This window comes from Apiospora hydei, assembly GCF_038363865.1.
Source record: "Apiospora hydei strain CBS 114990 chromosome Unknown utg000007l_segment0_segment0, whole genome shotgun sequence".
In the NCBI taxonomy this organism is placed as follows: Eukaryota; Fungi; Ascomycota; class Sordariomycetes; order Amphisphaeriales; family Apiosporaceae; genus Apiospora; species Apiospora hydei.
In genome coordinates this window covers 1464494-1476598 of record NW_027117366.1, presented here as the reverse complement: position 1 = coordinate 1476598, position 12105 = coordinate 1464494, and the positions used below count along the sequence as shown (strand labels likewise).

General features: G+C 53.0%; 2 protein-coding genes across 2 annotated transcripts; both read right to left on the bottom strand.

Annotated features, from left to right (window-relative positions):
- Window positions 1-448: 448 nt before the first annotated feature.
- On the bottom strand, window positions 449-3337 carry PG997_009528 (uncharacterized protein; the record flags this gene model as incomplete). The annotated part of the gene is made up of 4 exons (XM_066813843.1): window positions 449-838; window positions 862-2925; window positions 2997-3193; window positions 3235-3337. Coding segments are annotated over 4 exons (2754 nt in total), but the record flags the coding sequence as incomplete, so codon positions are not given.
- Window positions 3338-4492: 1155 nt separating this feature from the next.
- PG997_009527 (hybrid signal transduction histidine kinase K) lies at window positions 4493-9172 on the bottom strand (the record flags this gene model as incomplete). The annotated part of the gene is made up of 3 exons (XM_066813842.1): window positions 4493-4579; window positions 4650-6918; window positions 6987-9172. Coding segments are annotated over 3 exons (4542 nt in total), but the record flags the coding sequence as incomplete, so codon positions are not given.
- Between the last annotated feature and the right edge of the window lie 2933 nt (window positions 9173-12105).

The following is a 12105-nucleotide window of genomic DNA, read 5'->3' as shown; positions in this document are numbered from 1 at the left end:
GACCTTGGTCGTCGTTATCTGTTCTCTGATGAAGCGTAACTCTTTCTGGAATTTCTAAATCATCTGCTGTATCGTGAATGCGATGTTTTATCGTCTCATGTTTGCTGCTACTCATCTTCTCGTGGTAATCCCAGTTTAGAAACAGCATTGTCGTTCCAGAAATTTGCGGACGTAGATCCAAGTTGCTGGTTAGAGCTGAGCATCACATTTATTTCTTTCGCCGGCGACAGGGGCTTGCAGTCGTTTCTCAGATCATATCACTAAAGCATAATAATATAGATAATATTATATCCTCCTATCTAAACACACCCCCTTCAAACATGACGGGTCACTACAATGCATCCTGGTTTATATTTACATATGACTTGTTGTAATACGAAAGATGCAACATGGTCGCTCGCTCACTCTTGTTTCAACACAAATCCCAATGTATCCCTGTCATCCTGAATCAACCTCCCCACTCGAGGAGGAGCCGGAACAGGTAAATCTCCATATCCTCGCGGCGGATAGCCTTCTCGGCCCACTTGCGGCCCTGTTCGGCGATCCAGCGCGCGTCCTCGGTGCGGTCCGCCATGGCGTCGCGCTCGCGGCCGTTGACGCGCCCGCGGTCCTTGAGCCCGACGAAGTAGGCCAAGGTGCTGTGGAGGCCGTGGAAGCGCAGGTCGACGGGCACGAAGTGCGTCCAGGGCATGAGGCGCTCCGTATACCACTCGCGGAAGATACTGCTGACGAACGGCACGCCGTTGGAGTGCAGCGTGGCGAGGAGATTGGGCGGGGGCCCGTCGGGCGTGTCGAGGAGCATGACGTAGCGGTGGTCCAGGGCAACGTCAGGCTTCTCCTCGGGGTCGGTGGGGGTTCTACGAAGCCGAATTGGGCCTGGGCTAGCCGGCAGGCCTGGTCCTCGCATTTCTCGGGCGCCGTGAAGGACGTCTTTATGGTGAACAGGTCGTTGGCCTCGCTGGTCTTGACCGTCTCGTAGGCAAACTTCAGGTCTTTGCCGTAGTTGTCGCCGATCAGCAGCGGACCTTCGTCGGTGGCGCTCGCGTTGTTCGTCAGATACACCATCCGGCTACGTTGACCACCATGGTAAGACTGGTGGGTTATAAGCTCCGTCAAGGGCTCGCCCTGCCAGAATAGAGCATTGGTCTTAGCATCAAATGTGGTCGTCTCCTGCTCATGCTTGACATTGGGCCGGAGCAGAGGTATAACGATGTCGTTGAAGATGTCGGTTTTGGACCGACTGAAGATAGGTAAGAGGTCCTGGTGAAGCTCGGAACGATGCGGCATCGTATGGAAGTCGTGGAGATGGAACATGTCAGGTTGGTGGCACGGGTCAAGAGACTTTCGCCAGCTGCGAACAAATACGCCATGGGTATGTGGTTTGGCGCAAGAAGTACAGAGGTCTCTCGCGTTCCAGCTGACCCCTGCCCTCGTCTTTGAGCCTGGCGGGCAAGCCAGTGATTGGAGGTGATGGAAGTCTTCTGCTGAAACATAGGACCTGGTCTCTGAATCTGTACGCGCTTCTATGTTGGAGGCAGCCTGGGCTTCCGCCACCTCGGAGTCGCCTGTGTCGCGTTTGTTGACCATAGCTGGCAAGAATTTGGATTTGGGTGCAGTTGCGGACTGTATGAGCCGACGGATGTCATTGTGTGGGACGAGCACCCGTGGCCTTTCGTTCAAGTTGATCGGTATGTCCATCTCCGGCAGGTGTTCTGAAAATCTTGAGATGATAGATACCACGTCGTCCAGTATCATCTGGTGAGAAGAGTCGGCCGGCTCGTTGTGCGACGCCTTTCCCTTGATAATCGTGACCACACCGATATCTGGAAGCCCTTTGGCTTTTTCTACCGCATCCCTGACCTTTTGGGGACTCATCCCCCAGAACGGCAATATGTCTTTCTCCATCTGATCATACATATCGACGATGGCGGCATTTCGCTGCCGAGAGAAGTCAAACCACCGATCAAAATGAGCCGGAGGGTCGCGGCCATGGTGCCGTTCTTTGTACTCTTCGACGGCAGTTCTAAGGGTGGTACTAACGCTCGCATGGCGGAGCCACCGGTCTGACTCGACCCTATTCTTGTAAATAAAATCATCCACGGGGTGGTGCTGCAGCGGCCTGTTGCGTACGGCAGAGGTTATGATTGCTCCAATCAACAGGACGAGCGTCAATAATACAAGAAATCCTCTGCGGATATACACGACAGACCGCATATTATTCGCGTAAGCGAATATCGAAAAGCCACCCGTGATGGTGAATAGCGCCACTAGTGGAGGCCCTGCCGATGTCTGTTGGTAAGTCCCAACCAGGAAGACCTGCCGGACCGCACTTGCTGTCCCGCCGATATAGGCAATGATGGATGCCGGTTCAAGGGGCACCGATTCGACGATCCAGAGCATTGCTGCGATCAAGAGTACCCCAAGAACAAGGCCAGTGCTCAGAATATCAAACAAGTATAGGGAGTCCACATATCGCACTGCCTGCCTGTCCATGACTGGTCCTTGTTGGGCAATACGGGTGCCTATCCACAGTACGCCCGAACCGAGACATGAGATGGCCAATATGCCACTTAATATCCGCAGCCGGCTTTTGGTCGTCTTGGCCCAGGAGAGCACTCTCCAGGACATGACTAGTATGACAGCATCCAGGAATGCGCCAGTCCACTGCAAGAAGATGATCCAACGGGGCTCATCCAGTACAGGTGAGCAAAAGTAGGAACACTCGTAGGCCAGACCGGCCGACTGGTAGACGCCAATGGTAAAAACCAGCACGCTGCTGAAAAGCCAAAGCTGAGAAGTCTTGACCCATTGGGTGAACTCTTCCCACATGGTGATCCAGGGGTCCTCGGGCTCGTCGGACGTGGGCAGTGGCGCCCTCTTCCCGAATACCAACTCATATCCAGCCAGAAATACCGGCAGGAAGACCTAAGAATAGGAAGAGGGAGTCAGAGAATGGACGTCATAGCGTAGAGGCCTTCGGGACGGTATGGACATACCTCGACACCCTGTGCTGTGCACTGGAAGTCGTACACAACCTCCTGAAGAATCTCCAACCGTATCACAATTAGGATTATGATGCAAGGAAGATAAAATCGGCGAGGCCGCTGTGGCAACGACGATCTGAAGCTTTTGAAGGGGGCATCGGAATCTGCCTCTCGGGTCTGGTTAGGGCCTGTTTGCGTGACACGGCATTCTATGGTTGCAAACAGAATGGCATGCTGCGGGACAACATACCAAATCTTCCGTCATTGCCCGGAAGTCGTTTAGAAAAGAAGCTCGCAAAGAAAGCTAGGGCGCCCGATATCAACAACAGCAAGAAAGCCGAGAGTCTCGGCCGATCTGTTCTGGCAATTAGCGACACAAACAAGAGAGGGATGTCCGTCCGTCCGTCCGTTTGTACGCACCGATTAAAGAATGTTTGTCCACTGAGTAATGTAACCAAAAAAAGGAGACGAGAACACTGTAGCCGGCGAATGGTCAGTCAACATGTACCCATCTTGTGTTATGTATGTAGGTATGTTTGGATGTGTGGAGCACATGTTCTAGGTATGGCATCAAAACCCAGGCGTATTCAGGGGGTCATTGGGTCCTTTTGCCAAAGCCAGGCCAAGGCCAGTCACATACCAGACAGCTGTCAGACGCGAGCTGTATGCACTCCTCTCATCGGCGGCCATTGCTCGGCTGGTGACCTGAGCCAAAATGAGGGCAATCAAGATTCGTCGTGCTCAAGTAGGTTGCCTGGATTCCCGGGACAGTTTAGCAGGGCATGTTCGAACGGATGGTGCCTGTTCAAAACTTGAGGCTTGAACTTTGCTGGCCCTAGAAAGGTTGAGAACTGGAGGTGGTGCAGGTAGTTGCGTAGGTACTTGGCATTGATGGCACTGACCAAGACAGTATGTAGGCACAAACGCACTGTATGCAGTACTGTAGTGTCCACGCAATAACCTACCTACCTACCTGCGTCTCTAGCAAGTATGATCTACATGTTTGCAAACCGGGCATAGATCTAGGAATGTCATGTTCCATGTTTCATCTCAGTACGTTGGCATGTTTTGTCGCATTCGATTGCTAAGGACTTTGCGTAAAGTATACAACTTTGCGTACTTGACCATTCAATCAATATACATGACCCGCAACCTCATCAGCTCGGGGTGGCTCAGCCAACGGCCAGTCCTCCCTATACCTATTCCCTCGCTTCTTGATAGATCTCACAAAGCGATCGATCCCAGATAAAATCCCCGCGGCTCACCAGGCTGTCAAAAAAAGGCATCCCCATTTTCCATGTCCTGCTGGGTTGTACTAAACCCGTTAAATCCTGCCGCCGCCTGAACGCCTTGCCACAAAATATGCTCCGTTGGAAGCCGGTTACTTCTAGACTTGCCAGCCATGCAACCCATGATGATGCAATAATAAACAAACATTAAAAATCGATAGTGATGTGCAAACAAGAGAAAGAGAAGAAGGGAAAGGGCCACGTGGCAGTGCCTTTTCCCTACCTGGTTGACGGAAACTTATCAACCAGCTCTTCGATGCGTGGTATGAGTTCCGGCATGCGGAAAGGTTTCGAGATCACATCGTCCTAATTGTCCCTTGTCAGCATGCCGTATTCCGAGATACAACAACGGGGGGTGTGGGAGCGCCAAACTTACCACTCCTGCGGCCTTTGCGTCTTCGATCTGCTCCGGCCTTGCGTATGCTGTAACAGCAATAATGGGTATGTGGCTGACAATGGTGCCTTCCCGTTCCAGTTCCCTGATCTTACGCGCACACGTCATCCCGTCCATAACGGGCATCTCCAGGTCCATCAGTATGACCGAGATCTCGTTGCCCGTCGCTTCCATGCCAGTCCAGTATCTCGACCTCTTCAACACCTCCAGCGCCTCACCTCCATGATTCGCCACTTGTGTGTTGTTGCCGCTGTTACGAAGTTGTCTCTGCAGCACTTTCTGGTTCACAAGATTGTCCTCGACAATCAAGACATCGAAAACGCGTTGGCCTCCTTGTGGCGCTGACGATGCCGAGGGTGCCGACGTTGTTGCCGTTGCTGATGTCGATGGCATACCCGGCAACGGTGCGCTTGGTTGCGACCGTACCTGTATGGTTGGCGCCTTGGCTATGTGCTTCGGCTGTCGGTTCTCGATAGTCGTCGACGACCCGGGGGCTCTTTGCAAAGGTGGCGCTGTCGCCACCGCTTGCCTATCGCCTGGTCCGGCCGACTTACGGCTTCGGACGTAGAAAGAAAAGGTGCTGCCAACCCCCTTCACCGAATCAACTCCGATCTGCCCTCCTTGGAGCTCCGTGAGGATGCGGGAGATAAACAGCCCCAGGCCGGACCCACCGTATTGGACGTGAGTCCGGGGTGACGCCTGAGAGAACCGTTGGAATAGAAGCTTCTTCTCATGTTCATCTAGTCCTCGCCCTGTATCTTGGACCGAGAAATGGAGGTTGATTTTGTCGCCCGTGCCCCAGTCCGCACCCTCTGTGAGTTCCGAGGTGCCCGGGCGATCGCTAGGGAAGAAGCTGATGTCGGTATCAGTCCTTTCCGAGATGTCTATAGAAGCATCGAGGGTGACGACAATGGACCGCTCCGGCCGCGCATTCGTGAATTTGATAGCGTTGGTCATGAGATTGATCAGCACTTGAAGCAAGCGCGAAGGATCCAGCTTGACCCAGTCCACGCCCAGATCCAAGTAGCGGTTCTTCACTTGGAACTTCATCTGGATGGAATTCGTGTTCAACTCGCCCTCAAACATCTTCAGCACGCGCTGGACCACGGCCACCGGTTGCACATCCACAGGCGTAACTAGGAGCAATTGCGAGTCAAGTTTTGACAAGGTAAGAATATCGTCGACGATACGCTTCTGATGGCTAGCGCAGAGTGTAATGGTGTTGGCAGCCTCGAGACAGCCTTCCAGGGCCACTTTCAGCCGCGCCACCTCGCTGTTGTATTCTTTCAAGGATCGATACTTGGCCAGTGTGCCCGATATCTCGTCAGCACACTGGAGAATAGCACTGAGCGGGTTACGCATTTCGTGACTGGTGATATCAATGAAATTTTCTTGTTGCCGCTTCAGCTCCACTGCCTCTTCTCGCCGCTGGTACTGGATTTGCTCGGCCAGCTTTTGCTGCGAGATGTCGGTTATACACCCAAATATGCCCTTGATGCTTCCATCTCGGTGTCTTTCGGGGTACGCACTCATGAGCACCCAGTTGTTAATTGCGCCACTGGAATGATCGCGCAAGCGCTTAAAGCGAAACTCGTGAGTAATGGCCATCTTGTCATCGAGCATTCTTTTCCAGACCTCCTCAAGTGCAGATCTGTCTTCGTCGTTCACGCTATCCATCCAAGTATTGACGTTGTACTCGGACCTGGGCTGGTGCTGCGATACTTCCCACCACATCTCATTGCAGTAGTTGATGAGACCTTCATGGTCAGCAATAAACATACCTACGGGAGCAAATTCGGCCATTCGTGTAAATCTGAGCTCACTCTCCTCCACCTCTTGCGTACGCAGGTGCAATTGCTGCGTCAACTCTTGGCGATCAAGCGCCGCTAGACGAGCTGCCCTTTGTCCACGTTTAATCTCTTCCTCGAACAAGACCACCGAAGCCATCGATGTAGCCAGTTGGCGCGACAGGAGGTGGATGAAAAGCTTGTAGTCGTCGTCATAAGGGCGGCGCGGGTTCACTCCAATAACAATGAAACCAACAACGCTGTCGCCTCCAGTAGTAGGATGTATTGGGAAGATTACAATGGCTTGGCAATCGCTCGAATCTCCTCGGAAGTCAAAGCCGATCATAAGATCTTCGGCAAGCGTTCCATCATCTTTGGATAATAAGATGGGAACACCTGCTTGTGCCATAGAGTCCCTCATATAAGGCGCGAAGCCTTCGACGCTGGTTTTGAGATCCAGCGGACTAATGAGGCAGCTGTGTCCCGCAGGAATGCCCAGGGATGCTTCAAGAACAAGCTGAGGGGGTGTGACAAGCTTCCCGAGTGCATCGACGACATGTCGCTTTCGGAATCGTCAGAAACTGAATAAACCATGACGAATGGGATGTCCTCCTTGTTGAATTCCAGGCCCTGTTGCACCTGACTCCAGAAACTCTTGACATCTCGTGCCAATGATGTCTTCTCACCAACCTCCCTCAAAGTGAGCATTCGTCGTTCTGCAACTTTCCGCCGGGTATTTTCGAAAGCAGGGTTGTACAACCCGACAACCGATCCGTCGTCGCCTACCAATGGTACAATAGACCACGAGAAGAATGCTTCTTCTTCGAACCCATAGCGGTTGATCAACAGGTGATCGTCGTTCTTCATGGTGGCCTGTCCCGACTTCCACGCCCCTTCGAAAACATGGGCGACTTCGTCCCATATCTCGTGCCAGGCATCTTTATAGCTCTGTCCCATGAGTGCGGGATGCTTCTTACCCGCCATTGGCACATACGCCTCGTTGTAGATGGCGATAAACTCGGAACCCCAGTACATCGCAGCTGGGTGTGGACTACCCATAACCATGTTGGCCATGGCACGCAGGTCGGCTGACCATCTTTCTATGGGACCCAAAGGTGTCGATGCCCAATCTCTGGTACGAGCAAAAATGATATGTTGAGGGAGATCCTCGGTTAAGGGTATCCTGGTCCAGTCAAACGATGGTTGTTCCGTCCGTATCGAGACAATGTCCGAAGCATAATCGCTATCTCGCCGTATCAAATACGGCTCTTCGGCTTCACTGTCGACAACTGAACGGGTCTGCTCGTCCTCTTCAAGGCTGGTGGTAAGGCTGCCAAAATAATCCGGCGCATCTGGCACGACAATATCGCTGGGCGTCTTTGGCTGCGCATTAGGTGTTGCACCCTGCGTACGAGAGTCGATGCTCGTCTCTCTCTCGAGCTGCGGCTCGGGTGAGGTACGTGCTATCGAAGCAGCGCTTCTGTTTGCGCTTACGAACCTAAATCGGTTTCTAAGAACCGAACAGGTCCATTCGATACCACCATAGTGGAACGACGGCATGAAACAATCCAATCCGTCGGTATTGAGACCCCCATTTTTTACCCAGGTTCTGAAGCCCTCAAACTCGCTCTTCGCATCTGAGCCCTCCTCGAACTCGCCAGAAATCAAATAGCGGATGCCGTCGGAAACCTGGAGGGCAGGGTTCGCATATAGTACGGTAAAGGCTGGCGACGAAGCGTTGAATGCACTTGAGCCGTCAACGATGAAAGTTGGACGGTCATCCCTTTCAAGAAGTTCAATGATGCCAATACCCTGCAGAAACTGTTGCGTAGGCGAGGATGCTTGGGCGTCGGGACTTCGGGCAAGGGTCACCGCATCGATAGACGACCAGCTACCAGGTGTACTGGAAGATCTCGCGGGACTTGCCGAGCTGACAGTTCCTCGCGCGAGTTTGAGCGTCGTAACCTCAGCAGAATCTCGGACACTCCTCAACATGGTTCCTACAGCTTCGGAGCCAGAAAAGCCAGGGGGCCTGGTTATGAGAGGTTTCTGCTTGTGCGAGAAGAACAGCGGCGAAGTAACACTCTCAATCTTTGGGGGTATTACTGGTTTTGCGAATTCGCCGAGGTCGATCCTGCGCGGAGGGGCAGCGCGAGTTCGCGACTTCTTCGTCGGCGGCTGCTGAATTGTGTGATTACTAGAGTTGCTGAGATCGGATCCCTCCTCATCTGGCGACCGCTTGCCGGGTACCGACCAAGGCGTATTAGCCGGTCCTTGCACTGCTCTTGTTGGGGAGAGGTTTGCAGGTAATGCTGTGTCGGCCTCGGTTATTGCAGCGATGTGAGGACGTGCTGTCTGGTCGCCCCAAGGTGCTGTTTTGGGGAGTGTCGTATTGGCGGGACTTAATCCATAGCGACTAACCTCCGTCGCCCACTCCTCTTCCACCACCTCAGTGCTCACGTGGGTTTTGCCGATCGCGTCCGTATAGATTTGTTGTCGATGAGTGGCCGATTGCGACAGTGGACTGGGCACAAGAGGTGCCGTATCGACGGTAGAGGTTGCGACCGGGAGGTTGTCTGGCCGAGCGGTGGTGGGGGACTTGGGATTGTCGGTAGCGACAAAGTGGGCAGGAGAAGCGCCGAGGGAGGAGGAATCGGCCGTCGTGGCAACGTCAATGTCCCCCGGGCTAACAAGCAAGGAAAAATCGTCTGGGGCGTTGTCTAGATTCATGAAGCAAGCCAGCAGTGAAAACCCTGCCACAAAACTTTTACATCTGAACGGCCACAAACCCCAAGGTCCGCCTGACTGGCTTGGAAGGGGGGTCAGTGTACTGCAAGCGTGGGCAATGGTCGTTCTGGTGTGCGAATCGCTTATGAGAGATCGCGGCGAAGGGGGGCCAACAAGGAAGAAGCTTTGCGTCGGGACTACCTGGGCATAAGCCACCCAGGGGGGTGTTCAACCGCCAAAGTAGGTAGGATTGTGGACAGGACGTGTGATCGAATGGGGCCGTCAACTACCGGGGGGAGGGATATAGACGCGGTGCACCAAGCACCAAGTGCAAAGATGTATAGATATTAGTATGTACGATGCAAAGAGGAACCCCGATCTATGCTGAAAGCAGTCCAATCGTCCGTTTACCCACCCGACTGGTACGGTGGTTGCTGTGTATTGTCCACTACACTGTCCACCCAGACTGCAACCTAGATGCGGTAGAGAGCCGAGGAACCTAGGTAGGTAGGCAGGTAGCGCGGGAGGTCAAGTAGGTAGGTAGGTAGGTAGGTAGGCAGCAAGCAGGTAGGTGTACAGTATAGGTATCTTTCCCTCTACCTACAGCAGGTAGTAGTAGCTCGTGCAGCCGGAATTGCCTGCCTGCCTGCCTGCCTGCTTCGATCTGACCGAGGATCTCAAGTAGAAAATGTGGGCTTCGTTTGGTGCGATTTGCAGGGACACAAGTGCCGTATGTATGCTCCAGATTTTCATCAAGATCTGGTGTGTGGATCTCGCAGCGCGCTTGGTATTGGATGGCAGGCGATATAGAGGGATGTTGAGTGGGCAATGAGTATGAATTGATTAGGTATGTATATGTAAGGATGCAGGTTGGCGATTAGTCAAGTATGTAGTAGGTATGTATGTGCCTAGTCAACGTTCAATGGGCGGGCCAGAGTATGTAGTAATCTCAACGTCTTTGGGGAGGATCCGGGTGCGACGACTACGGGCCATCTGCTTCGCAATCCAATACGTGTGTAGGGAGATAGAACCGGCGGGTTAGAGGGGAGAGGACAGAACAGAGAAAAGACCAGCAGGACCGGGGTCTCACGGGTGGAAAACAAACAACCTTTGCCCGTTTGCAGGACAAGATGCCTGAAACTTCATCCGCTGATCAGCAAAGGTAGCGCCGTGAAGTGTGCAGGGGTTATTGGGACGATCGACATGTCCAGGCTGTTCCATTTCCAAGGGGAAAAAAGTGGCTCAAATCGCTACCGGCTTACCGTGTGCTACCGACTTTACATGTCCTGGGAATTCTATCTTTACCAACATCGCCAACCCCATGGAAACCGGCCACATACGAGGCGTGCGTGATGGGAAACACTTGCTGCTCTTTCCCATATGTAGAGGCTTGGAGCGGTGTTGGGTTTCGCAATGCAAAAAAGTATCGCAGGATGACACTGGTCTATTCAGCGCGTCCACCGCAGCACGCGCTAGATTACGCATTAGACGGAAGAATGTAGTAGTCAGATCGAACGGCTCCTCCTAATCATAGGGGCTTCCGGTTCCGCACTGTCGATCTTTTACCGGTCCTGTGTCATGAGGCTTTCATACTAAAGATCATTAAAGTAGACACAGTATCGGGCGGCTCCCAATATATACCGTGTAATCCTTAAACACTGGCATCGACTCGCGCGGGTTGGCTGAGCCAGTCTCAGCATTTGTCAGCGCCACAGAACAAACATAGATATTGGCAGTTCTCGACTTCTCGGCCGCGTAAAAACAAAAGAAACAAATTCATTGGCACGTGGGGTTACCGGCTTGGGTATGTATGTGCTCAAGAATTCTTCTGCATTGTGAACACTGGCTGCCGAGGGAGGGACTATGGCCTCCAAGAGGTATGTTTCGAAAAGATTGTTTCACAATGGGCACGGGAAACCTTGGAGTTAAATCCCACCGTATTCCCGATATTCATTCCATGGCCCAGGATTCGAGAATAAGTCAGATGCTGTGTCTTAGGCTTGTACAACAACTATGTCGGAGTCTTGGGGGTATGCGAATGGAGCTATCCAGAATCCCATCGGCATCAAACATGGCAATCACGTAATTCCCATTCACTCGGGTGTGGTTCCACCACCAGTGCTCCCATTTCATGCAAGTCTGCCACGGTAGGGCTTTTACGTCAGTGTAAACTTGTGTGGCAGCATCAGTATATCTCGGCTGCTGAAATGGCGGCAGCACGTAGGCAAAAATCATCCATTGAACTCAGAAACCACCCGAGGCTCGGGTCTCCATCCGGGGGTGTCCATTCTCTTACATTCATTATTGGCAATTGGGTGCTGGCATCAGGGGGGTCCAATTCTATGCATGCGATCGTCGATCTGAGCGGTCCAGACCAGTCTCTGCACCACGCCGAGGCTAGGCCGTCGTCGCGCTGCTCGAGCACGGAGGTCAAGCCGTCGGTCGCACGGCGCCCTCTGGCGCCAGTTCTCGTGGGAATGAAAAACCCAGCCCGGACATCAGCCCGCCTCCCACACGGGCAGAAGCCACAGGGCAGAACCACGGCCCCGGGAATCCATACAAGGACGCTGCAAACCGATCAGGAGCGCGCCGTTCAGCTCCAAGGCTGATGAGATCTCATCCACCTTCGTCATCAGCGTGTACCCATCAAAGGTAACTGGCCTGCGTGAAGCACACAGTGTCGACCTCCCCCTCCCCACTCACTAAAATGGCTACCACCCAACCTCTCATATCATATCGTATCAGAAAAACATATTTTCATGGTACCAATATTTGCGCCACCCACTTCCATATCAACAAACGGAGACCCCTAGCGAACTATCGGCAGTATGTTTGCTGTGAGTAGCGCACTGCATGGGCAGTCCCCTTTGACAAACTCCTGATTTGGCCCTGATGTTCTTGTGCGACTCGGTTTACAATTAAGC